General features: G+C 36.8%; 1 protein-coding gene across 2 annotated transcripts in view; it reads left to right on the plus strand.

The window, feature by feature from the left end:
- CAPN7 (calpain 7) overlaps positions 1-24,754 on the plus strand; it is a 48,334-nt gene that overhangs the window by 14,550 nt on the left and 9,030 nt on the right. The window contains exons 7-15 of one of the 2 annotated variants that reach the window (XM_047768474.1): positions 3,897-4,023; positions 4,989-5,074; positions 7,244-7,337; positions 9,796-9,942; positions 11,339-11,445; positions 12,208-12,328; positions 23,208-23,352; positions 23,481-23,580; positions 24,145-24,280. In XM_047768474.1, the coding sequence (XP_047624430.1) occupies positions 3,897-4,023; positions 4,989-5,074; positions 7,244-7,337; positions 9,796-9,942; positions 11,339-11,445; positions 12,208-12,328; positions 23,208-23,352; positions 23,481-23,580; positions 24,145-24,280 (1,063 nt within the window). The remainder of the gene's footprint in view (positions 1-3,896; positions 4,024-4,988; positions 5,075-7,243; positions 7,338-9,795; positions 9,943-11,338; positions 11,446-12,207; positions 12,329-23,207; positions 23,353-23,480; positions 23,581-24,144; positions 24,281-24,754) is intronic. The other variant, XM_047768483.1, reaches the window with a different exon arrangement.

The following is a 24,754-nucleotide window of genomic DNA, read 5'->3' on the forward strand; positions in this document are numbered from 1 at the left end:
AGGCATTGAATGGAAAGGGGGAGGAAAATGACGATATATTGTTCCTTACTAAGAAAATTCAATTCTAGGAAGGGTTCATTATGCTACCCATAAAAAATAAGTCTGAATAATATAGGGGAAATGCTACAATATAGTAAATTTTAAAAGAAAGTTACATCCAAATTTTATTTTTCTTTTCTCATTTTTTATAGATCTACAGAAAAAATGATGTTATACAGCAAAATGTTTATAGTGGTTTTCTCTAAGCAGCAAAACGTGATTTACTTTTTAAAACATTTTTATTTTGCAGAATTTCTACAATGAGCATGTTCTGTATATTATCAAAAAACATCAGAGAGTTGAATGCTTATTATGTACAGAATATATAAAGGCTCTATAAAGAACAAAAGAGCTGCTCTCTCATTTCAGGTGTTTTACTGTTCTTAGATTAGTCCAAGTTAGACATGTCAGGGCCCAAAAGTTATAAGGTTTTCACTCAGGCAACCATGTGATGCTGGTGACAATTGGGATCTAAGAAATGTTTCTGTCAAAGAAACTTAGAGCACTGACATTAAGGACACAGAGTCCAGAGCCAAGCACATCACAGAGTGTCATTTCCTGTGTGATCTTGCAAGGTTTTAATCTGTTTCAGATTTTAAAATAAAAATAGAATCCCTCTCAGGGTGTTAATATGAATATTAAATGAGTTGATAAAATATAAAGCACTTATAAAGGTTCTTATTATATAGCAAGCACCATATAGTAAGAATTAACTGGTTTTGTTTTTGTTTTTGTTTTGTCTTTTTGTCTTTTCTAGGGCTGCTCCCGCAGCATATGGAGGTTCCCAGGCTAGGGGTCTAATTGGAGCTATAGCCACTGGCCTGCACCAGAGCCACAGCAATGCAGGATCTGAGCCTCGTCTGCGACCTACACCACAGCTCATGGCAACACCAGATCCTTAACCCACTGAGCAAGGCCAGGGATCGAACCCGCAATCTCATGGTTCCTAGTCGGATTCGTTAACCACTGCGCCACGATGGGAACTCCAAGAATTAACTGTTAAAAATAATTATTTTGTTAAATACTAAATTATATTACATAATTTGGCTGTACATTTCAAATACTTTAAAAATGTTTATACCCCTTTGACTGGTGATTTCTCCTCAGGAAACCAATTCTGGAAAGTATTTATTTACAGATGTAGTCAAAAATTTATGTAAAAGCTATTTATCAGTATTGTTATAATTATGAAAATATGAGTCAGTTATTCTAGGATGCTCGTAAATGTTTACATCCAAGTGTAAACTTGTAGTTTCAATCTTTGTGTAACAGATTAAGATAGATCATATTTTTAGTGCTCATACAGCAGAATGTCCCTAAGAAGAATTTTGTAGAGCTAGTGCCTACAAATTCTCTACAAGAATTTTGTAGAGCCTCTGGCAGGTGCTTAGTGAATACTTACTGAGTTAATTAAATTTGAAGTAAAAACAAGAGTAAAATTATTCTAATGGGTGAGACTTTTCCTTTTTTTGTTTTCTGGATTATTTTACAGTGAGAATAATCAGAAGAAAAAGTAACAGTAAACATTTTACAATTCATAGCAAAAGGCTCCACAATTCATGAATCTTTGGTTAGAAAGGTTAAATTTTTTTCTTTTCTGGTCATGCGTTATAATAAATATTATATTTATAGAATATTAAACATTTTTAAAGTTCTAAGAAAAAGCATTGAATTTGGTAATTTAGTGGTGACTTTTAAAAAATATTAAAGAATATTGGTTTTACTGAATTATGGTTCACATGGCAAGTTAAAAAATAACTGTAATCCAGTTATAGATTTGAATCAGCCTTATTTTTTCTCTTCAGAATTTTGTAATGGTAGTCTATAAATTCTTTTAGCTTCACTCAGCTGTCTGTTTACACTCAGCTGCTGATATTACACAGGTACCAAAATGTTGCCTAAAACATGAGTAGTTCTAAAGGTAGTTCTTTAATCTCTAAAGGTTTAGAGATTTCATCCAGTGAAAAAAGCCAGTACTTGAACTAGAAGTTTTCAGATCACACCTGACCATAAAACTCTTTCTCCTAATATCTATGAATATTCTTTTTTTAAAAAATGTTGTATTTGTTTCAGTTTGCATATCATGTACCATATATTATCCTAGAAATCTTTTGAAACCCAAAGATTTGTTTCCCTTCCTCTAGGAAATCTTTGAGAAAAGGTAGATTTTTAAAAATGTGTGCTATACATCAGTTTTAGAACAATATTACCCAGTCTGTCCCATACACACTGTGAGTAGATGGTGGTGGATAAGAATGATGGATGTATGAGTTCCCGTTGTGGCACAGCGAAAACAAATCCAACTAGTAAGCATGAGGTTGTGGGTTTGATCCCTGGCCTTGCTCAGTGGGTTAAGGATCCTGTGTTGCCATGAGCTGTGGTGTAGGTTGCAGACATCACTCGAATATGGTGTTGCTGTGACTGTGGCTGGCAGCTAAAGCTCTGATTCAACCCCTAGCCTGGGAGCCTCCATATGCTGTGAGTGCGGCCCTAAAAGCAAAAAAAAAAAAAAAAAAAGGAATGATGGGTGTGGCCTCAGAGAACTATATTCAGATATCCTTCCTGCCACAGCTCTACAGCTGTCACAAGTTATATTATTAATCACTTAAAATCTTTTCCAGTGGAGTTCCTGTCGTGGCTCAGTGGTTGGCGAATCTGACTAGAAACCAGGAGGTTGCAGGTTCGATCTCTGGCCTTACTCCGGTGGGTTGGGGATCTGGCGTTGCCGTGAGCTGTGGTGTAGGTCGCAGATGCAACTCGGATCCCGTGTTGCTGTGGCTCTGGCGTAGGCCGGTGGCTACAGCTCCGATTTGACCCCTAGCCTGGGAGTCTCCATATGCCATGGGAGCGGCCCCAGAAATGGCAAAAAGACAAAAAAAAAAAAAAAAAAAAAAAAAAAACTTTTGCAAAAATATTGCTTTAATAGAGTTGTTCTGAAGGTTAAACGAAAAATACATGTGAAAACTTTTGTATGATGCCTGGCATGTGATTATTTATTTATTTATTTATTTGTCTTTTCTAGAGCCGTACCCACAGCATATGGAGGTTCCCAGGCTAGGGGTCAAATTGGAGCTATAGCTGCTGGCCTAAGCCACAGCCACAGCAACACAGGATCCGAGCCTTGTCTGTGATCTACACCACAGCTCGCGGCAATGCAGGATCCTTAACCCACTGAGTGAGGCCAGGGATCAAACCCTCAACCTCATGGTTCCTAGTCGGGTTCGTTAACCACTGTACCACGACAGAAACACCTGGTATGTGATTTTTACTCAGAAATTAGGTGCAGAGAAGACTTTGTCAAGAGCCAGCATAAAGATCTGTAGCCTTCTTTGTCCTTTTGAATGAATCAAATTGTATTGTTAATGGCTCTGTTTTATTGAAACTGAATTTCTTGAATATAACCATGCTAAATTAAACTTTTACAGTGTATTCTTTTTTTTTTTTGTCTTTTTGTCTTTTTAGGGCCGCACCCCTGGCATATGGAGGTTTCCAGGCTGGGGGTCTAATCTGAGCTATTGCTACCGGCCTACGCCACAGCCACAGCAATGCCAGATCTGAGCCGCATCTGCAACCTACACCACAGCTGACAGCAATGCTGGATCCTTAACCCACTGAGCGAGGCCAGGGATTGAACCCGCAACCTCATGGTACATTTTTTTAATTGAGGAAGATGATCAGATTGACTGGATTCAAGCTTCAATGTAAAGAGAGACCAGAGAGATTTTATAGGACTGCATAGTACAGCTATAACCACTATACCAAAAAACCAATTTTCTTGGAAATTTAACTTTGCTTTTGAGACATCTTTTGAGATTAATTTTATTATTATTATTGTATAATTTTTATTATCATCTCAGTGATAGATGTGGCAAGCTACCATTATCACCTAAACAGAAAGCTATATTTTCTAAGTGGGTGCGACCAGAAGATCTGACCAACAATCCTACGATGATTTATACTGTGTCCAGTTTCAGCATAAAGCAGGTAAACATATATTTTAAATGAAAAGCTAACATTTTTAAAGTAATTTATATGTAGATTTGACTTTTTTCTTAGATTTTTTATTATGTATTCAGATAGTATAATTGGAAAAAATATTCTGAACACTTAAACTTACTGAGATATAACTTTTAAACAATTACAAATTTCTATATACACTCCATTTATTAAAATGTGCTTGCAGATGAGAAAGTTGAGAGTCTGAATTTTAACTGTTAAGAGAACAGATAGAGGAGTTCCTGGCAGAGTGGGTTAAGAATCCAATGGCAGCAGCTCAGGTAGCTGCAGAGGTGTGGGTTCAATCCCTGGCCTGGTGCAGTGGGTTAAATGATCCAGCATCGCTGCAGCTATGGCTTGGATTCAGTCCCTGGCCTGGGAACTTCCATATGTTGCAAGTGCAAACATTACAAAAAAAAAAAAAAAGGTAGAATAGACGTAAAACAGAAAGATATTGTTTAGAGGCAAAACAATTCTATGGCTTTATTGCAAACTTTATTAATTACATTTTAGCATTGAAGGCACAGATGTTTTCCACATTAGTTAACACTAATTCAAGACTCTTTTGATGTGCATATGCATTTTAATTGGCCGTATTATAATAACCAACTTTTTGAAAATGCTTTTAATTTTTTGTCATTAAAGAGAGTGTGATTCAGTGAGTATGCTTTTATCCATGTAGGAATACATCATTCATTTTTTAATCTAAATTAACTTCAATGAAATACTTTGTTTTTTTTAGGATTTATTTGAACAAAATAGGTGTTATGGGCATTGTGACACTTGTATTTATTGTTTTCCTATCCATGAGATTCTTAAGAGATTTAGCATAAATCTCTTCCTAGTCAAGAGATTTAGTGTAAGAAGTCAGGCTCTAGGTAGAATACTTAAAATATTGTAGTAATGTTGAAATTACATGAATGAATGAATATATTAATAAATTCTTTTAACAGACAATAGTGTCAGATTGTTCCTTTGTGGCATCACTGGCTATCAGTGCAGCTTATGAAAGACGATTTAATAAGAAGTTGATTACCAGGTAAAATTTTATATTTGTCCCTTTAGCCCTTTTCATATAATTGTCTGTTAACTGGAAATTGAAAACTTAGGCTTTATCTGCACAGAAAGTGAGGAGGGCATATAACTTAGAATATCGTAGCCCTGGTGTGTCAAGCAGATGGTTTGTGAATATGAAAAGATTTGCTAGGACAGTTGAAAAACATGCACATGTAGTTAGAATAATATATATGAGATACATATGTTTTGAAATAAATGAAATTGACCAAATTAAAATCACATCATACTTATAATTGCACTGTAGTATGTGGTAGCCACTAGCCACATGTGGATATTGAACACTTGAAATGACGTAGTCTGAAATCAGATAGGCTCTAAATATAAAATGTATCAGATTTTAAATAGCAAAAAAAAAAGTCTATTGGAAAATATCTCAAATTTTTTTTTTGTCTTTTCTAGGGCTGCTCCCGTGGCATATGGAGATTCCCAGGCTAGAGGTCCAATCGGAGCTGTAGCCACTAGCCTACGCCAGAGCCACAGCAACGTGGGATCTGAGCCGCGTCTGCAACCTACACCACAGCTCACGGCAACACTGGATCGTTAACCCACTGAGCAAGGGCAGGGACCGAACCCGCAACCTCATGGTTTCTAGTCGGATTTGTTAACCACTGTGCCACGACGGGAACTCCAGTATCTCAAATTTTTATATTTATTACATGTTGAAATCATAATATTTTTACATATATTGAGTAAAATGAAACTTTTATGTAAAACACTTGTAATGTAAAATAACATTTCTCTTGGCTAGGACTGCTTTAGCATGTGCTGAAATGTTACTGAAATACTTTTTTTTCAATTTTTAAAAGTTTTATTAGCTTAAAATCATTCACTATAAAAAAAAAACATTATGGTTTTTGTACAACTTTTCCTAAGGGGGTTTTGTCTGTTGAGTCCTGAAAAAACAAAAGTGAATTAGGTACTGGCCTTAGTTTCAAGCTATTTGCCATCTTGGATAAACAGACTGTGTAAGTAAATCATATGCAATTTGTGAAAGAAAATTAATATGATAGTTTCTGCAAGTATCTTGTGCTAAGTAAAGAATTGTGCTAATTTTGTTACTGTCAGTTATAATTAGTCACCTTAGTTGTGGTTAATTGAAAGGGGCTTCTCTTTATGTCTTAGGGCCAATAGTAGGTTTATTTCACTTCACTTTCACTTCACTTCTACTTCACTTCACCTTGCTTCACTTTACTTTTTAATTCACTTCACTTCAGTTTACCTAACTTCTTCACCTCACTTCACTTCATCTTTGCCACACTTCACTTCCTTTTTCACTTTGCTTCACTTCATTTTCACTTTCCTTTTACTTGGCATCATTTCACTTCTCTTACCTCCTTACACTTCACTTCACTTCACTTCTATCTCACTTCACTTCACTTTACTTCACTTCAATTTGCTTTACATGTTCTTAGTCTTTTTAGGTCGCACCTGCAGCATATGGAGGTTCCCAGGCTAGGGGTCTGATTGGAGTTGTACCCACCAGGCTACGCCACAGCCACAGCAATGCCAGATGAGAGCTTTGTCCATGACCTACACCATACCTCATGGCAACACCAGATCCTTAACCCACTGAGCGATGCCAGGGATCAAACCTTCAACTTCATGGTTCCTAGTCGGATTCATTTCCTGTGCACCATGATGGGAATTCCGGTTACTTTAACTGACTTAAAACATACCTACTTACTAGAAAATTTACTAGGGTATATAATTAAAAACTTAGTGTTTTTCAGAATATTGTGAAATTTATGCCCTGCTATATGATCTCATAAGATACATTCTTCATTTATTTATCTTGAATATGCCCTTTGGCTAGGGTAAAATTCTTTTTCTTTACTTTTTGTCTTTCTAGGGCCATAGCCACAGCAATGCCAGATCCTTATGCTACTGAGCGAGGCCAGGGATCGAACCCATGTCCTCATGGATGCTAGTCGGGTTTGTTAGCTGCTGAGCCACAACAGGAACTCCTAAAATTCTTTTTCTATTATAGGCCTCTTAAAGAAGAATATTCTTAGGTTTCTTTTTATAAAATTGCTAAGATAATAGCCTATGTCTAAATAAAATATACTATTCTGTATAGTAGTTTATATTGAATATTAATGTTGGCTTTTCAATATTTCTTTCCTTACTAAAGCATCATTTACCCTCAGAATAAGGATGGTGAGCCAGAGTACAATCCATGTGGAAAGTATATGGTAAAACTTCACCTCAATGGTGTCCCTAGAAAGGTGAGTAATGTCTCCCTCCATTCCAGACCCTTCTCTCTCTCTTCCCCACTTTTGAATCCTGAGTGAAATCATTAAGAAACGTTTTTTGTGTAAACATTTAAAAAGTCAGCTTAGCTGATTTTTGACTCTGTGATATTATACATATAACTACCAATAACATCATCAATAATAATTAAAAGTAAAAATCATGATAAGCATAAAATCTTTTAAAAAATGGGTTTGAGAAAATTTATAGAAGATTCCAAGAAGTAACACTGAGCTAATGATTGCTAATGCTTAAAATGCATTTTAATCTGATGATTAATCACCTTTTTGATTGAAAGAATATTAGACCGGAGTTCCCGTCATGGCGCAGTGGTTAACGAATCCGACTAGGGACCATGAGGTTGCAGGTTCGATCCCTGGCCTTGCTCAGTGGGTTAAGGATCTGGCGTTGCCGTGAGCTGTGGTGTAGGTTGCAGATATGGCTCAGATCCTGCATTGCTGTGGCTCTGGTGTAGGCTGGCGGCTACAGCTCTGATTAGACCCCTAGCCTGGGAACCTCCATATGCCGCGGAAGCGGCCCAAGAAATGGCAAAAAGACCAAAAAAAAAAGAATATTAGACCAACCAGGTCTGTTAGGTTAGAACAATTTATGTATGTGTAATCATAAATTGAGATGAAAGACACTTTAATATTGTTTTCCTTTGTGAAATACATACATAGTCTTAAATTGCACTACTTTATAATTTCTTTAAGGATTCTGAACCACGTTGTAAAGGCCTTGAATTGTTAGGCTTCTCTAGCTTCTGTTGACTGCTGGTGGTCCATGGATCAATATCAGCATCACCTGGGAATTTGTTAGAGTTGCAAAATTTTAGGCCACATCCTGGACCTACTGAATCAAAATAGGCATTTAAAGGAGATCCCTTAGTGATTCCAGTGTAAGAAGCCAAAAAGATGCTGAGTAGCTGAAAAATAATTAGACTTTAATGTGTACAGTCTCACCTGGAGCAACTGCAGAATGGATTGCTGGGTCCCACCCCCAGAGTGCGTGGTTCACTGGGTCTGTGGAGGAGCCAGAATTTGCATATCTAACGGGTTCCTAGGTTAGGATGATGCTGTTGCCTGAGAGTACCCTTTCAGAACCACCACTCTAGCTAATTTCTTAAAAACTAAAGGGAATTACTGAGAATGGTTTTTATGAATTTTAAGTTTTTGATAAACTCTTGTTTAAAGAATATTTCAGAATGCACTTGCATATTGTTAACATTAGATCAAAATTCTTTTCTTTTTGTTTCCCAAATCACTCTTTAATGTGAATTTGAAACCATATCTTTGTGGTGATTACTTCTATGTTATAGAAGTCTACCTCTATAATATAGAAATCTATATTATGTAAATGTATTCTTAATCATAATATTTTACAACTAACATAGCATGAGCCCTTTTGCAGGTTATGTTAATAGTGTTATTTACCTTAATAGTCAGGATCTTTTGTAATTATTTTAGATATAACATACCTGTCTAGAATCCCTAATAATTTTGCTGGTAGATCTGTAACATTTAACCAATTGGCTCAAAGTTAATTCCTGACAGATTAGTTTGTAAACTTGAAGAAAGACATCACATAACATTTTGTAATTGAGCATGCCTTTTATTTTTTATCAAGATTACATTTATTTTTTTTTTAATTTCTCAATGAATTTTATTACATTTATAGTTGTGCAACGATCATCACAACCAAATTTTATAACACTTCCATCCCAAACCCTCAGTGTATCCCCTCACCCCCCAGCCTGTCTCCTTTGGAAACCATGAGTTTTTCAGTCTGTAAGTCAGCATCTATTCTGCAAAGAAGTTCATTGTGTCCTTTTTTTAGATTCCACATGTAAGTGATAGCCATTGATGTTGGTGTCTCATTGTCTGACTGACTTCACTTAGCATGATAACTTCTAGGTCCATCCATGTTACTGCTAATGATGTTATTTCTTTCCTTTTAATGGCTGAATAATATTCTTTTGTGTATATGTACCACATCTTTATCCACTCCTCTGTCAATGGACATTTAGGTTGTTTCCATGTCTTGGCTATTGTGTATAGTGCTGCAATGAATATTGAAGTACATGTGTCTTTTTGAGTCATGGTTTTCTCTAGATAGATGCCCAGGAGTGGGATTGCTAAATCCAATGGTAATTCTATTTTTAGTTTTCTGAGAAATCTCCTTACTGTTTTCCACAGTGGTTGCACCAATTTACATTCCCACCAACAATGTAATAGGATTTCTTTTTCTCCACACCCTCTCCAGCACATCTTGTTTGTAGACTTTCTGATGATGGCCATTTTGGCTGGTGTTAGGTGATACCTCATAGTGGTTAGCATGCCTTTTATTTTACCAGTATGAAAGGTGTGGGGGTTTTTTGATAGAATTTTGAGATACTTTGTACCCATTAAGGAAATTAATGTTCTCTTTGTGCAGGTGATAATTGATGACCAGTTACCCGTTGATCATAAGGGAGAGTTGCTGTGTTCTTACTCTAACAACAAAAGCGAACTGTGGGTTTCTCTCATAGAAAAAGCATACATGAAAGTCATGGGAGGATATGATTTCCCAGGGTCCAACTCAGTAAGTAACATGATCGTCCAGGCACAGACTTAGGCTATCTAATATGGCATTTAAATTTGAAAGATTATAGGTGTGATGTATTTGGTTTAAATGAAAACGTTATCATGTTTTCTGCATTCCAGACCCTTCTCTCTCTCTTCCCCACTTTTGAATCCTGAGTGAAATCATTAAGAAACGTTTTTTGTGTAAACATTTAAAAAGTCAGCTTAGCTGATTTTTGACTCTGTGATATTATACATATAACTACCAATAACATCATCAATGATAATTAAAAGTAAAAACCATGATAAGCATAAAATATTTTAAAAAATATTGATCAGTCACCTTATTATGGGAGTGTGTATTTTCTTTTATGAGGTTATTAGCATATTGTATAGATTTGGTAGTCGGGGAAGCCTGAAGTGTATGACTGTTCTGTTGGGATACAGGGCCAATTAATTATAGTGTACCTTTGCAAAGAAGCCTCTTCAGATCAAAGGGATGTGTCATCCTTTTTTTTTTTTTTTTTTTTTTTGTAAATTCAGGTGCAAGGAGTTTTTTGGTTAGTTTTTCCCAAACTTAACACAACTTAACCTGTAAAATCAAGGTATGAGCCAGTGTCCTTTAGTTGTAAACTACTTATGCCAGAAATTAGACTAGCTTGTATGAGGATCCCACCTCTCAAGAAGTGTAAAAATTACATGAAGTAATATATGCAAATCACCCATTACTCATACCTGGTTAATATCCTTGCCTAGTATCTAGCGTCCTACATTTTTCTGGTTCTTACAATATATGCTAGTTAAAGAATGTGTAGATTATAGGAAGTTAAAATTTCTTCCTAGCCTCCAAGTTAAATTGCTCTGTCCTTTAAATATTTTGAGTTTAGCTTTCTATCCATTGCCTGTTAATTTTACCCAATGCAGCTTGACAAGATAAGGAATGAGCATACTTGTAAAACGTTAGAAAAGTGATGTCATATTGTAAAAACCCACTAAATGGTGAGTCACTGCCATCATCATCATCAAAGCAGTCTTTTCTTTGAAATGTTTTGAGTTTTCGTATTTATCAGTGAAACAATTCTGTTTTATTTAGAAAAAGCAGCAAAGATTATAAGGAAAAGATAAGCTTGTAGTTAAATCCAATAGGAATTTGAGTTCACTAAGAAATTTATTACTAGAGTAACTCTGGTTATAGCTCTGGCGCCAGTTCAGTCTCTGGCCTGGGAAATTCTGCATCCCGCGCATGTGCCCCCCCACCAAAAGTAGTGTATTACTGGTAGAGAACAGCTTACTACCTTCTGATTTATTCCTGTCAGAATCACCATATCAAATCAATGAGATTCAATAACTACCCTGGGGATTTATTCAAGAGCTTGAGAACAATGTTGACATTCCTGACTGTGTTTACCTTGCAGAATATTGATCTTCATGCACTGACTGGGTGGATACCAGAAAGGATCGCCATGCATTCAGATAGTCAGTCTTTCAGTAAGGATAATTCTTTCCGGATGCTTTATCAAAGGTAAACCTCTCCCTTCCCCACCTTTCCCTTTGCCATACTAAAAGAGACTATTGAAAACCATTGTGCCTTCTTTAGAATGGATATTGCAGCGGCTATCATTTTCAGTTACTGGGGAACTTGTGTTTTTAAAATAGACTTCACTTGATGCACTCATTCCAGCCAGCCCTCAGTCATCCTCAGTGATGGGTACAGTTAATCCAAATGGTAGGTAACCCAAATATTTGAATCTGGAATATATCATATTCCTAAGTATTTACGATCTGAAGGAAGGTGGGAAAAGAGAAGAGAATATAAAGAGGAAGGTAGCTTAAGCCTTAAATGGGTAATTCACGTGAAGGACTGTGTGCAGTAATACACATCCATTACTGAAACCAGAGAATTCAGTAATTTGATAAATAAAATGATGTGACTTTGGAAGAAGTACATGTAGTATTTCACCTCTTCATCTTTATTTGTAAATCATTTGAAAATTTAGTGTTCATTTTCCTTCATTGATAGGTTTCTATCTAAGCATTAAGTTGTCTAAAACTAGGAGGGGAAAAAAAGGAAATGTGATTATTTTTCTGATATACTGTGAAATAGAAATATACTTCTTATTGAATGTTCTCTGGGGGCGGGGTGGGTGGGTGTTGGAAATAACCCGTTTTAGAAAAGATTTCCAATTTGTGAAAAGTTTCATGTAAGCCATGAGACTGAAGGAAAGATGAGGTGCTCTGAGGTTGCAGGTGTCTTTTTCTTTGATTACTGGTGGGTTCATTCCAGGTTTCACAAAGGGGATGTCCTCATCACCGCATCCACTGGAGTGATGACTGAAGCTGAAGGCGAGAAGTGGGGGCTTGTTCCCACACATGCTTATGCTGTGTTGGACATTAGAGAGTTCAAGGTATTGTGTTGTCTTACATTTGTTTCTCTTTTTTCTTGTTCACGATAAGATATTGCAAGGATTCCAAGTGATACATGAGACTTTTAAATACTGACAAATCAAGGTTTAGGCCAAGTTTTAAAATCATTCCATCTGTTTCATTAAACAGCTTGATCTCTACCATTGGAAACTATGAAATAAAAAGAGGGGAAGTATAACGACGGTGGCAGCACAGATATTGATGACAGAACAGAAACTTTTTCCACAAAAGTAGCAGGGTTGAGGTGAACACACATCCCTCAAGGTTTTTGGGCTGGCTGTTGGCCTTGGGAGTCAGTCGCAGTGTTAGGCCGTAGAGCCTAATAGATATTTAGTAAATACTTTTGTGACGACAAAAAATAAGAGAATAGCTGTGAATAAGAAACATGCCTGTGGGTTTGCAAGTGTTTTCCCAGCAGTCCTTGCATCCTGTGAGGCTTTTTCAGATCCTTTCTCTGTGTTCAGGTGTTGGAATGGTTGACTTCATTAACATGTTAGGGATTAGTCTTTTTAACTGGCTCTGTCCTATGGATTAGGAAAAATAAAGATTATTAAGAAAGAACTCTTTTTCCTCGGTGATATAGATCCTAAGCTGTCTAGTTACTGGAAAGCTTAACTAACAGCGTGTTCTAGTTTCTTCTGCTTAAATATACAGAAAGAAATCAAGACCTACCAGCAATAACAGGGTACAGTACTACTGTGTATTAATTAGACTGATTTTCTTTTTTTGTTTTTTTCTGTCTTTTGTCTTTTTAGGGCTGCAATTGCAGCATGTGGAGGTTCCCAGGCTAGGGGTCTAATTGGAGCTACAGCTGCTGGCCTACACCACAGCCATAGCAACACCAGATCTGTGTCTGCGACCTACACCACAGCTCACGGCAATTCTGGATCCTTAACCCACTGAGTGAGGCCAGGGATCGAACCTGTGTCCTCATGGATGCTAGTCAGATTTGTTTCTGCTGAGCCACGACAGGAACTCCTAGACTGATTTTCTTATGTGGCACGTGGAACTATTTGAATTTTGAAGGCAGTAGGGACCTGCTGCAACATTTTAAAATTTATAGTCTCTAGGCTTTCTAAATCAGCCACCATTGTGGCACCCCCCCAACCATAGAATTGTCTGTTCCTTTAAAAGTGATAGGAAAATTGACTACATAAAGCAAAAAATATAAAAATGTATGTGAAATTGAATAAGCTGAGATGTTTGTGTTTGTTATAGGAATGCAATTTGCTGTAAACAATTAAAACATTGGAAATAACAGTTGCTATTATTTAGTAAGGATTTTATTGTTAGAACATCCTGTGCGATAGGTGTTTAAGAAAATATTTGGCAAGAGATTTAAATTTATATTATGAAAGAGTCAATATGAAAGTAAGCTTGAATTTGAGGAAAATTTCTTTATATCATTTACTCGAGAAACTAGAAAAATAACATGTGTAAAGAGAAAAATAGGTATGTATAGTGTGACTTGGAGAAACATTGGAGTTCTCCTGTGGCGCAGTGGGTTAAGGATCTGGCATTGTCACTGCAGCAGCTTGGGTCACTGGTGTGGTGGGGGAATTTTGGTCTGGGAAATTCTGCATACCATGGGCATGGCCAAAAAAGAAAACAAAATATTGAAAACTGTTGAGTTATAGTAAAGTAAGAACTTCAAATTACAGCCTTGTTAAAAATCATTAGCGTTATTCACACAGTATCAATTCCACATGTCAGTTATTCTGTTAGGGCTGTTGGTTTTGTTTTGTTTTTTTAATGATTAAGGCTGTTGTTGTATTTTTTTCTTTTAACATTTTTATTTTTTATTTGAAATGGAGGTATGGTGATACACATTGCAAAGTAGTCACCATTAAGTTCAGGGATCACCTCTCACCATGCGAAGTTAAGACAATATTCTTGACTGTCTTCCCAGTGCTGAACATCCCTTTTATTCTGTAACTGGGAGTGTGTGCCTCTTGATCTCCCTCACCTGTATTACTCATCCCTCCACCCCATCCCACCTCTGGCAACCACCTGGTTTTTTTCTCTGTATCTATGAGTCTGTTTCTGTTTTGTTATGTGTGCTCATTTGGTTTGTTTTTCAGATTCCACATATAAGTGAAACCATATAGTATTTATCTTTCTCTAACATTTCACTTAGCATACTATTCTCCAGGTCCATCCATGTTGCCACAAAAGGCAAAATTTTATTCTTCTTTTTATGGCTAACATTTCATTGCATATATACACACAAGAAACTTCTTTATCCATTCATCTATCAATAGACAGGTTGTTTCTGTATCTTAGCTATTATATATAATGTTGTAATGAACATTGGTGAGCTTATGTCTTTTTTGGATTAGTATTTTTGTTTTCTGTAGATAGCTACACAGAAGTGAAATTGCTTGATCTGATGGCTCTCCTATTTCCTAAACTTATGAGAAATTTGCATATGTTTTCATGATGGCTGTACCAATTTCCATTCCTACCAAAAGTGCATGAGGGTTCCCTTTTCTTCCCATCCTTGCAAATGCTTATTATTTGTTATCTTTTTTACTGTAGTTATTCTGACAAGTGTAAAATGGCATCTCATTTTGATTTAGATTTACATTTCCGTGATTAGTGATATTGAGCATCCTTTCCTGTATGTGTTGGCCATCTGTTATCATCTTTGGAAAAAATGTATATTCAGGTCCTTTGCCCAGTGTTGAATTGGGTTATTTTTTATGTTGAATTGTATGAGTGCTTTGTATATTTTGGATATTCACCCTTAATCAGATATATTGTTTGCACATATTTTCTGTCATTCAGTAGGCAGCCTTTTCATTTTCTTGATAATTTCCTTCACCTTGCAAAATTTTGTAGTATTGATATGATCCCATTACTTTACTTCTGCTTTTGCTTCCCTTGCCTGAAGAGATAGATACAAAGAAAATATTGCTAAGACTGATAATAAAGACCATACTACCTCTCTCTTCCTTTAGGAGTTTTATGTTTTACATTTAAGTTTTCAATCCATGTTGAGTTTATTTCTGTGTATGGTATAAGATAGTGGTCCACTTTCATTTTTTTGCATATTAGCTGTCCAGTACCTAACACCATTTATTGAAGAAACTGTCTTCCCCATTGTATATTCTTGGCACCTTTGTCATAGACTAGTTGACTGTGTACACTGTGGGTTCATTTCTGGGCTCCATCCTCTTCCATTGATATGTGACATACTGTACTGTTTTGATTATTATAGCTTTGTGACATTCTATTTTTGTGACATACTGTACTGTTTTGATTATTATAGCTTTGTGGTATAGTTTGAAATCAGGAAGTGTGAGGCCTTATAGCTTTGTTCTTCTTTCTCAAGATTGTTTTGGCTCTTCAGGGTCTTTTGTGCTTCCATACAAATTTTAGAGTTGTTTCTTCTAGTTCTGGGGAAAATGTCTTTGGTATTTCAATAGGGGTTGCAGTGAATCTGTAGATTGTCTTGGACTATATAGTCATTTTAACAATATTAATTCTTCCAATCCATGAGCACGATATATTTTTCTGTTTGTTTGTGTCATCTTCAGTTTCTTTCATCAGTGTCTTATAGTTTTCAGAGTAAAGGTCTTTCATCTTTTTGGTTAGATTTATTCCTAGGTATTGGGGACATGGCTCGGATCGTCAGTGTCGAAAAATGAGACATGTGAACACGAGGAGATCTCGACAAGGCTCTTTACTTCTGCAGAAGGGCGCGGGTGCTCAAAAAGTGCACACAGAGAGGAAAAGACCCTCCCTATTTATTCCTAACACAGGTGATGTGCCTGTCCCCTTCCCATTGGTCAGGTCAGGGCACACATTTTTCTCAGTTGGCTAATTTGAAACAAATTGGTACTGGGAGAAGAGGGAAAAAGGAGGGGGATCACAGGAAGGCATTTCAGCTGAAACAGAGCAAAATGGAGTAACCAAGATTTCCTTTGATAGAAAAGACATTGTGTTACTTCCCACAATTACCCCCTTTCATTTTTTTTTAATCAAATATTCTTTTCTTCAAACTCTTTGAGCATTTTTTTGTGTCTCATGCTCTATTGTGTCCATCAGGAGTATATTGGCTTGGTGGGGAGGGGGGGGTCCCAGTTGCTTTGTTAGGGCAGTTTCTATTAATTTTTTAATAAGTCCCCTGGCACAAGGAATTATACAACATGCAATTAAGACAGGGACATTAACTACAGCAATTTGAGGGGTAAAGATTGAAGCTATTAGTACCTTTTGTTTCTTTTTTTTTTTTTTTAAACCAGTTTTCTAAAAGGTCTGTGAAGGGGTCATTAATACCAGAATTCTCTGAAAGCTCATCTACTAAGGTTGTTAATCCACATAGGGGTGGTGTTGGGAATGACTGTACTGCAGTGGACACCAGTCATTACACAGACTCCACCCTTTTCTGCCAGCATCATGTCTAAAGCAAGTCTGTTTTCCCATGCCATTTGACTAGTTGGCCCTAGCTAGCTATTCAGCTATTTCTTTAATGGCATCTCTAGTGTAATTAATGAATCTTTTTTGATTGTAAAAGATGTTTATCCAGTCAACATTTTTGTTTATGGTTGACCCCCCAAAAGAGAGCAGATTCAAACCTGGCAGCTACCTGATTTCTTGTCTTAAATTTGTTTGGAATACCTGTTGAGTCAATATAGACCTGGGGGGGGGTTGTCAAAGGACCCCCCCCCCATAGGGGTAATGTCTCATTTCCTCAGGATTGGCTGAGTTTGAGATGGGGCCTAAATGCCAGGGTGAAAGGGATGGCCGATTGCACCAAAGTACAGGTACCACTTTGATTTTCTGGAAGGATGCCTGTTTGTGGACTCCCACAATACAACCAGACATCTGCCTGGGGCACTTGGAACTGGGATTTATTGTGCGGGTGATGTAGGACCGGCTTTCACTGGACCTGGTCAGGTTGCCTAAGAAAGTCACCTTTGCCTCTTGTCATTTTAGACATGAGGAGAAGTTGACATTTTCATTTGGCTGCTGAACAGTTCTTGGGGGCTGACCCGCAGAACTTTTGACCTCAGGGAATAGCAGTGACAAAGGCTGACTGGACTCATTATTTCAAGCCATTTTGTCCTGGAAGCAGGCCATCACACATTCAAGACCCTGTGGGTCTGATGACCATCCCAGAGGAAAGGGAACCATTTGGGTCTCCGGTCTCCCTGTGGCACAAGCGTAAAAGCTGCCTTTGTGTAGTGTGTCCACAGAGTATTTTATCCATTTCAATCACGCATTTGTGTCCCCATATCCTGTTTTCATACTCATAGTCAGCCTTCCTCCAAAGGGCAGTTGATAGGGCAGTGGCGGCTACCAACTGTATGTACTCAGACATCCTCTGGCGACAGGGTCCAGGAAGCAGGAAAGAAAGGCCACCAGCTGTTGATTTTCCCCATGTTTCTGTGTGAGGACCCCTAGCGCCGTCCCCCAGCCCATGCTTACAAATAAATGAAAAGGTTTTTCAAAAGGATGGTAGAGCCAGAAGAGGGGCACCTGTCAGCACCTCTCTTAAATCCCTAAATTGTTGTACCTCCTCCTGGCTTCATAGTAAGGAAGGTATCGGGGTCTTCCTCTACAAGCTTGGAAATAGTCATTTTATATTATGTCCTTTTTAGTATACATAGTCCCCTTGTTGCGGGTTTTGGGGTATCTGATTTTTATCCAAAATAGATTACTGAGATAAAGTTTAGAAAAAAGTTTAGAATGTTCTTTTAGAATCTCAGTTAAACTTTGCAACAATGTAACATAATAGCAAAGAACTATCTAAGAAGTAAATCTTAGTGATACTGACCACAATTAAAAGAATGAGATTAACAGATTTAGCAAGTTTTCATTGAAACATCTTTCTCTCTAAATTTACTCTCATTTTTATCAAATATTAGCCAAACCAAGACTAATTTATTTGCCAATTAAGTCTAGTGTCGACAACCTTGGTCTCATCATTTACGTGAATAAAATTGATCATGTATATATATATATTTTAATTGGCTTTGTTAGAACTTTACGAAGAATCTTAGACTAAGCTTTTAAAAGGCACCTCAGGGCCAGGAAAGTCATGCCAAGGGTTTGTCTTAAAGATTTTTATCTTAAAGATCTTGGTAAATTCCTTCCCTTTTAAAAACCCAGATACCTTGAGATTTTTGCAGACTACATACAAGGTGGCCTTCCTAACTATCTGACAAAACTTCTGGGAACCTGAGAGTTTCCATTCTCTGAAGAAGTCAGGTAGAGAAGAGAGAAATGTTTTAGTTCCTTTTACAAAGGTATAATTTACCAAATTGATTGTTGGGGAGAATTTCTTTATACCTGGAAAACACAGATTAAAAGCCAGTATTATTTTAAATGGAAACCGTAAAATTATAACCATATTCACCAGTTCACACAGTCCAGTGTAACCTATCCTTTTTAACTGTTTATGAAATCATCAATTTCCCTTTTAGAATTTTTTTTTTTAATTTCTTATCCAGCTCATCATTAAGGTCTGGAAGGCAGAAACTTGTATTTCTTAAAAAAAAAAAAAAAAACTTTCTATAGATCTTCTAGAAAAGGAAACATTTTTGCAAAGGTACCAGAGTAAAGCCATTAACTAACAGTGACAAAAGGCTTAAGGCACATTTTACAGTGCAAATTGAAATGAAACTTGGTAACTGTTGTGACATAACAATTTGAAATAAATAGTAAAAAAAAAGAATTATAACATAGTACCAGTATATATCCAAATTTCAGAAACTTGTAAAAGTTCTAGAATATCTGTATTAAAAACATTATTTATCTATATAATCTGAGGTTTATCACTCATTTGATAATTCTCTATGTATTTTAAACATTCCAAATAATTCTAGTAAATTTAACCTTTTTTTTGAATGCCTCAGGGATCCCTGGAAGCATTTTAAAGTTAGCTGAGTTAAAAGCACTTTAATTAGAATTTGGTAGTGTTTATAAATAAATGATTTTTTTTAATTTGTTCAGTTAGAATCATAGGTCTCTGTGGATAATACTTCTTTCTTAACTAAAGTTACAAGAGATCTCAAAAGCAAATACAGCAGATCACTTAAAAGAACATTATGTAATCTGTTGTCAAAGTAGCATTCCAAGGAAACTTTGTTTTCTTAACAAAGAAAAGCCAAGTTCAAGTTTTGTCCCAGCTTATTTTAAAATTTATTTGCTCAGTTAAACTTATTTTAAACTGAGTTCTGACAGTGTATAACCCTTCTCTCAATGTCTCCTTCCCACAAGCCTTCCAGAACTTTCTGTATCCATTAGTTTGTCCCCCACTTTCCATTTAAAAGAACAAGCTAGAAGACAGACTTAACTCTTCTTTTCCCTTGATAAAATAGAATTCCATTCCTCATTCCTTGTAACATATACCTTTTATTTCTCTCTTAGTAAGTTCTCTAACAGTTTATCTTTCCAATCCTTTATTTTATATATATATATATTTATTTATTTATTTTATTTTTTGTCTTTTTGCCTTTTCTAGGGCCACTCCCGTGGCATATGGAGACTTCCCAGGCTAGGGGTCTAATAGGAGCTGTAGCCACCAGCCTATGCCAGAGCCACAGCAGTGCGGGATCCAAGCCACTTCTGCAACCTACACCACAGCTCATGGCAACGCCAGATCCTTAACCCACTGAGCAAGGGCAGGGACCGAACCCGCCACCTCATGGTTCCTAGTCGGATTCGTTAACCACTGTGCCACGACGGGAACTCCTGGTTTGCTAATTTTTTTAATATTTTCTTTCTTTTTTTTTTTTTTTGGTCTTTTTGTCTTTTCTAGGGCCACACCCGTGGCATATGAAGGTTCCCAGACTAGGGGTCTAATCAGAGCTGTAGCCACTGGCCTATGCCAGAGCCACAGAAATGCCAGATCCAAGCCTTGTCTGAGATCTACACCACAGCTCACAGCAATGCTGGATCCTTAACCCACTGAGCGAGGCCAGGGATCAAACCCGAGTCCTCATGGATGTTTGACAGATTTGTTAACCACTGAGTCAGGACGGGAACTCTGGTTTGCTAATATTTTGTTGAGGATTCCTGGATCTGTGTTCTTCAGTGATTTTGGCCTGTGACTTTCCTTTTTTGTGATGTCTTTGGTTTGGGTATCAGGGTAATGCTGGCCTCCAAGAGTGAGTTTGGACACATTCCCTCCTCTTCAGTTTTTTGGAATAGTTTGAGAAAAATAGGTGTTAACTCTTCTTTAAGTGTTTGACATAATTCACCTGTGAAGCTCTCTGGTCCTAGACTTTTGTTTGTTGACAGTTTTTTAATTACTGTTTTAATTTTAGTAGTGGTAATTGATCTGTCCATATTTTCTGTTTCTTCCTGATTCCATCTAGGGAGATTGCACATTTTTAGGACTGTATCCACTTCTTCTAGGTTGTCCGCTTCATTGGTGTATAATTGTTCCTAATAATTTCCTATAACCCTTTGTATTTCTCTGGTGTCAGTGTTCTTAATGTTTATTAAAATTAATGAGGCTTGTCTTCATTATTTTGGGGTATGTGTGAAGAATTTCCTGGGTTCATCATTTTTATTTTACTTTGTTGTCTGTTTTGAGATACTTTTAGTTCTGACTTATATTTTAAAACATTTCTGTATTTATTCAGACTTTTTCTCTAGAATCTTTTTTGTGCAGGTTGGCCTCACCTTTGACTTGAAACTACTCCTAATCTTATATCATTTGTAACTTTCTTTACTTTAGTAGTATTTTCTTATTAATACTTGAGTAAAAGTGCTGTTCTCTTGTTTGACTGCCTCTGACCTCTTGTGTATTTAAGATCTAGATTTTAGTTGCAATGATCCTCATTTGGATCATTTTTTGGCCTCCTCCTTGAGGTGATGGTACATCTCTGTTTTAAGCTGCTGTCTCTAAGTCCGGATGAATCCTGCCAAGGAATTTCTGAACCTATCTAAGGCATTTCCTTTGCTGTCATTTGGAAGTAACTTTGGAAATGGGATGTTTCATCAGAAACAAGATTCTTTTTTTTAGTTCTCCAGCATTTCTTCTCCTAATCAGGTTCCTCTGAACTGCTGGTTTTCTCTCCAGACAAAAACTTAGTGCCCTTGAATGTCAGTGATACCTGGGACCTGCCTCTGAAAAGCTGAGCAGCAATTTCCTCTTCATTATGCTCCCTTGTTAAGCAATGATAGAATCCTGAAATAAGGAGATTTATTGCTGAACAAGGCTTTATGAAAAGAAAGGCGCTAGAGTTCAAAGTTTGTTGGATGATGTGTGGCAGGGGTGAAGGTGAGACACAAGTGACATAGAAGAGTAGAACAGAAATTATATTTATGAGATTCTAGGGGATGTGGCCTGAGAGAAATGAGTCTGGTTTATGTCCAGAAATCACACCTACTCCAGGCCATGATATGCCACATTGAAAAGAATACTTTTTTTTTTATGTCTTTTTAGGGCCGCACTTGCGGCATATGGAGGTTCCCAGGCTAGGGGTCTAATGGGAGCTGTAGCTGCCAGCCTACATCATAGCCACAGAAATGCCAGATCCTTAACCCACTGAGAAAGACCAGGGGTCGAACCCATGTCCTTGTGAATCCTAGTCAGGTTCATTAACTACTGAGCCACAACGGGAACTCCAAGAATATAATTTTCGAAGTTAACTCCTTAAAATAAGACAAATACTCTTTTGTATTTGCAAGCTCTTTTGTTTTTCTGAATCAATGTAATCAACTCTTTAGACACATCTGGTATTTATTGAGCACATACTATATTCCATAAACTCAACAGAGACTTCTGAAGAATTTTAATGTTGTTTTTACCACTTGAAGGAGTTTATAGTCACCCTGGAGAGACAAGACTCCTGTATTTGCACAAGTACGAAATGGTATAAGGGCATATTATTTGTGATAAACTAATATAATATGGGTTGTTAGCACTATGAACTCTACAAGAGAGGTAGTAATTAAAAGGAGAAGGAAGTACTAAGTGCTAGAGACTTTGCATATGTTATTCCATTTAATCTTAGCAACAACTCAGAGTAAATGATAAAGCTGATAAAAAGTAGAGCTGGAATTGGGTCTTATTTCATTCTGACTCCAAAGTGCATGTTCTTTCATCACTTTAATCTTCACTGTTAGATAGTAGAAGAAGAAACCAAAGACAATCTGAAAGGAAGATTAGTTGAAAGGGATGAGAGAGGGCCTTCTAGGAACAGGAGCAAGCATGAGCAAGTACATCTAGAGGTGAAATTGAGTAAGGATTATTTATGGGCTTGTGAGAGGAAGGACTAGATTAGAGCCAAATCCATGGGGTATGAGTACAGGAAAATAGTGAGGCCAAAGTAGAGTGGCTTTAGAAGAACAGGAAATGCTTGCTGCCCTAAGGCAGCACTGCCCAGTAGAACTTCTGCAATGATAGAATGTTTTGTATCTGTGTTGTGCAATGCATTAGCTACTAGTATACTTGGTCCTTGAACTCTTGAAATGTGGCTAGTGTGACCAAGGAACTGATTTGTAAACTTAATTTTAATTTAAATAACCATGTGTGAGGAGTCCCCTGGTGGCTTAGTGGGTTTAGGATTCAGCATTGTCACTGCTTTGGCACAGGTTCAATGCCTGGCCTGGCAACTTCCATGTGCCATGGGCAAGGCCAAAGAAAAAACCAAATCAAAACACGTATGATTTGTGACTATCATATGGACAGCACAACTCCTCTAGGGGTAGGTAGCCATTTACAGTTTTTGATTAGATGTAGGACCCAGAGAAGCGTTGGTTAAGGAATAGTAGTTTCAGACTGATTTGGAGGGAAAAGAATTGATAATTGCATACTTACTGGAGAATGCTCTAATAAAAATATGATAGAACTGTGTTGCAACTTTGTATCTCCTGTTTTTTGTTTTTTGTTTTTAACAGGGGCTGCGGTTTATCCAACTTAAAAATCCTTGGAGTCATTTACGTTGGAAAGGAAGATACAGTGAAAATGATGTAAAAAACTGGACCCCAGAATTGCAAAAATATTTAAACTTTGATCCTCGAACAGCTCAGAAAATAGACAATGGTAAATATCTTTTTCATTTAATAATATTTAATCTTTAAATAATGTGCTTTCATAATATTAAATGTACTTTAACTTAAATCATTTATCATTAAGATTTTTTTACATTAACAAAGACATCTAATTTTTAGGAATATTTTGGATTTCATGGGATGATCTCTGCCAATATTATGATGTGATTTATTTGAGTTGGAATCCAGGTCTTTTTAAAGAATCAACATGTATTCACAGGTAACTTTTTTGTACATTTCAGAATATGCTTTATCATAGTCTCTCTTTTTTTCATTTAAAATGAAATTATTTGGGAAGATTGATGTTCTATCTTCTATCATACCTACAGATTACTATCATGTAATAGTTATTTCCTTTATATGCTTCTTGGTTATGCTAAAGTTTTTTTGAAAAAGAACATCTGATAACCTGATTGTATTTGAAACATAACACTTTTTTTTTTTTTTGGTCTTTTTGGTCTTTTTAGAGCTGCACCCACGGCATATGGAGGTTCCCAGGCTAGGGGTCTAACTGGAGCTGTAGCTGCTGGCCTACACCACAGCCACAGCAACACCAGATCTGATCCGCATCTGTGACCTACACCACAGCTCACAGCAATGCCGGATCCTTAACCCACTGAGCGAGGCCAGGGATTGAACCCTCATCCTCATTGATCCTAGTCCGGTTCTTTAAGCACTGAGCCATGACAGGAACTCCCGAAACATAACACTTTTTAAAGTAGTGTTTCATTTTAGCGCTATGATAAATTTATTTCTTACTGTCTTTGTTGATTTTGTCTCTTAGTACTTGGGATGCTAAGCAAGGACCTGTGAAAGATGCCTATAGCCTGGCCAACAACCCCCAGTACAAGTTGGAGGTGCAGTGTCCACAAGGCGGCGCTGCAGTTTGGGTTTTGCTTAGTAGACACATAACGGACAAGGTACTGATACCCTTCTTTTGTCCCATATAGGAATTCTTTTAAATATTACTAGACCTTTGTGAGTGAGATAAATAACTTGGTCATCAGCCTGTTTCATTTATATAAATGGCTTGAATATAGTGTTTTCATAAATGAATGTTTTCCTTGAAGGAAATTGGTAATTTGTAATTACAAAAATTCTCATACCAGAATCATCTCTGAAGAAAAATATGAGGGAGTTTATGCTTTCCAGTGAGGGTTTTAGTGTTGATTATATGTGCTTTAGGTTTTAAGAATATTAACATTAAAATATGCTGAAGAAGGTTTGAAAATGTTGATTCATTGGCCTGGTATTGTAAAAGATAACCACAATTTTAATGGTTGCAGAGTTTTTTTTTTTAGTATATTGCTTCTTACAATGTGGTCATCTATTGAAATGACAGTTTAATTCAGAAAAACATTTTTTATGGCACTAAATAAAAATGCTCTTAAAAT

This window comes from Phacochoerus africanus, chromosome 1 (genome assembly GCF_016906955.1).
Source record: "Phacochoerus africanus isolate WHEZ1 chromosome 1, ROS_Pafr_v1, whole genome shotgun sequence".
Lineage (NCBI taxonomy): Eukaryota > Metazoa > Chordata > Mammalia > Artiodactyla > Suidae > Phacochoerus > Phacochoerus africanus.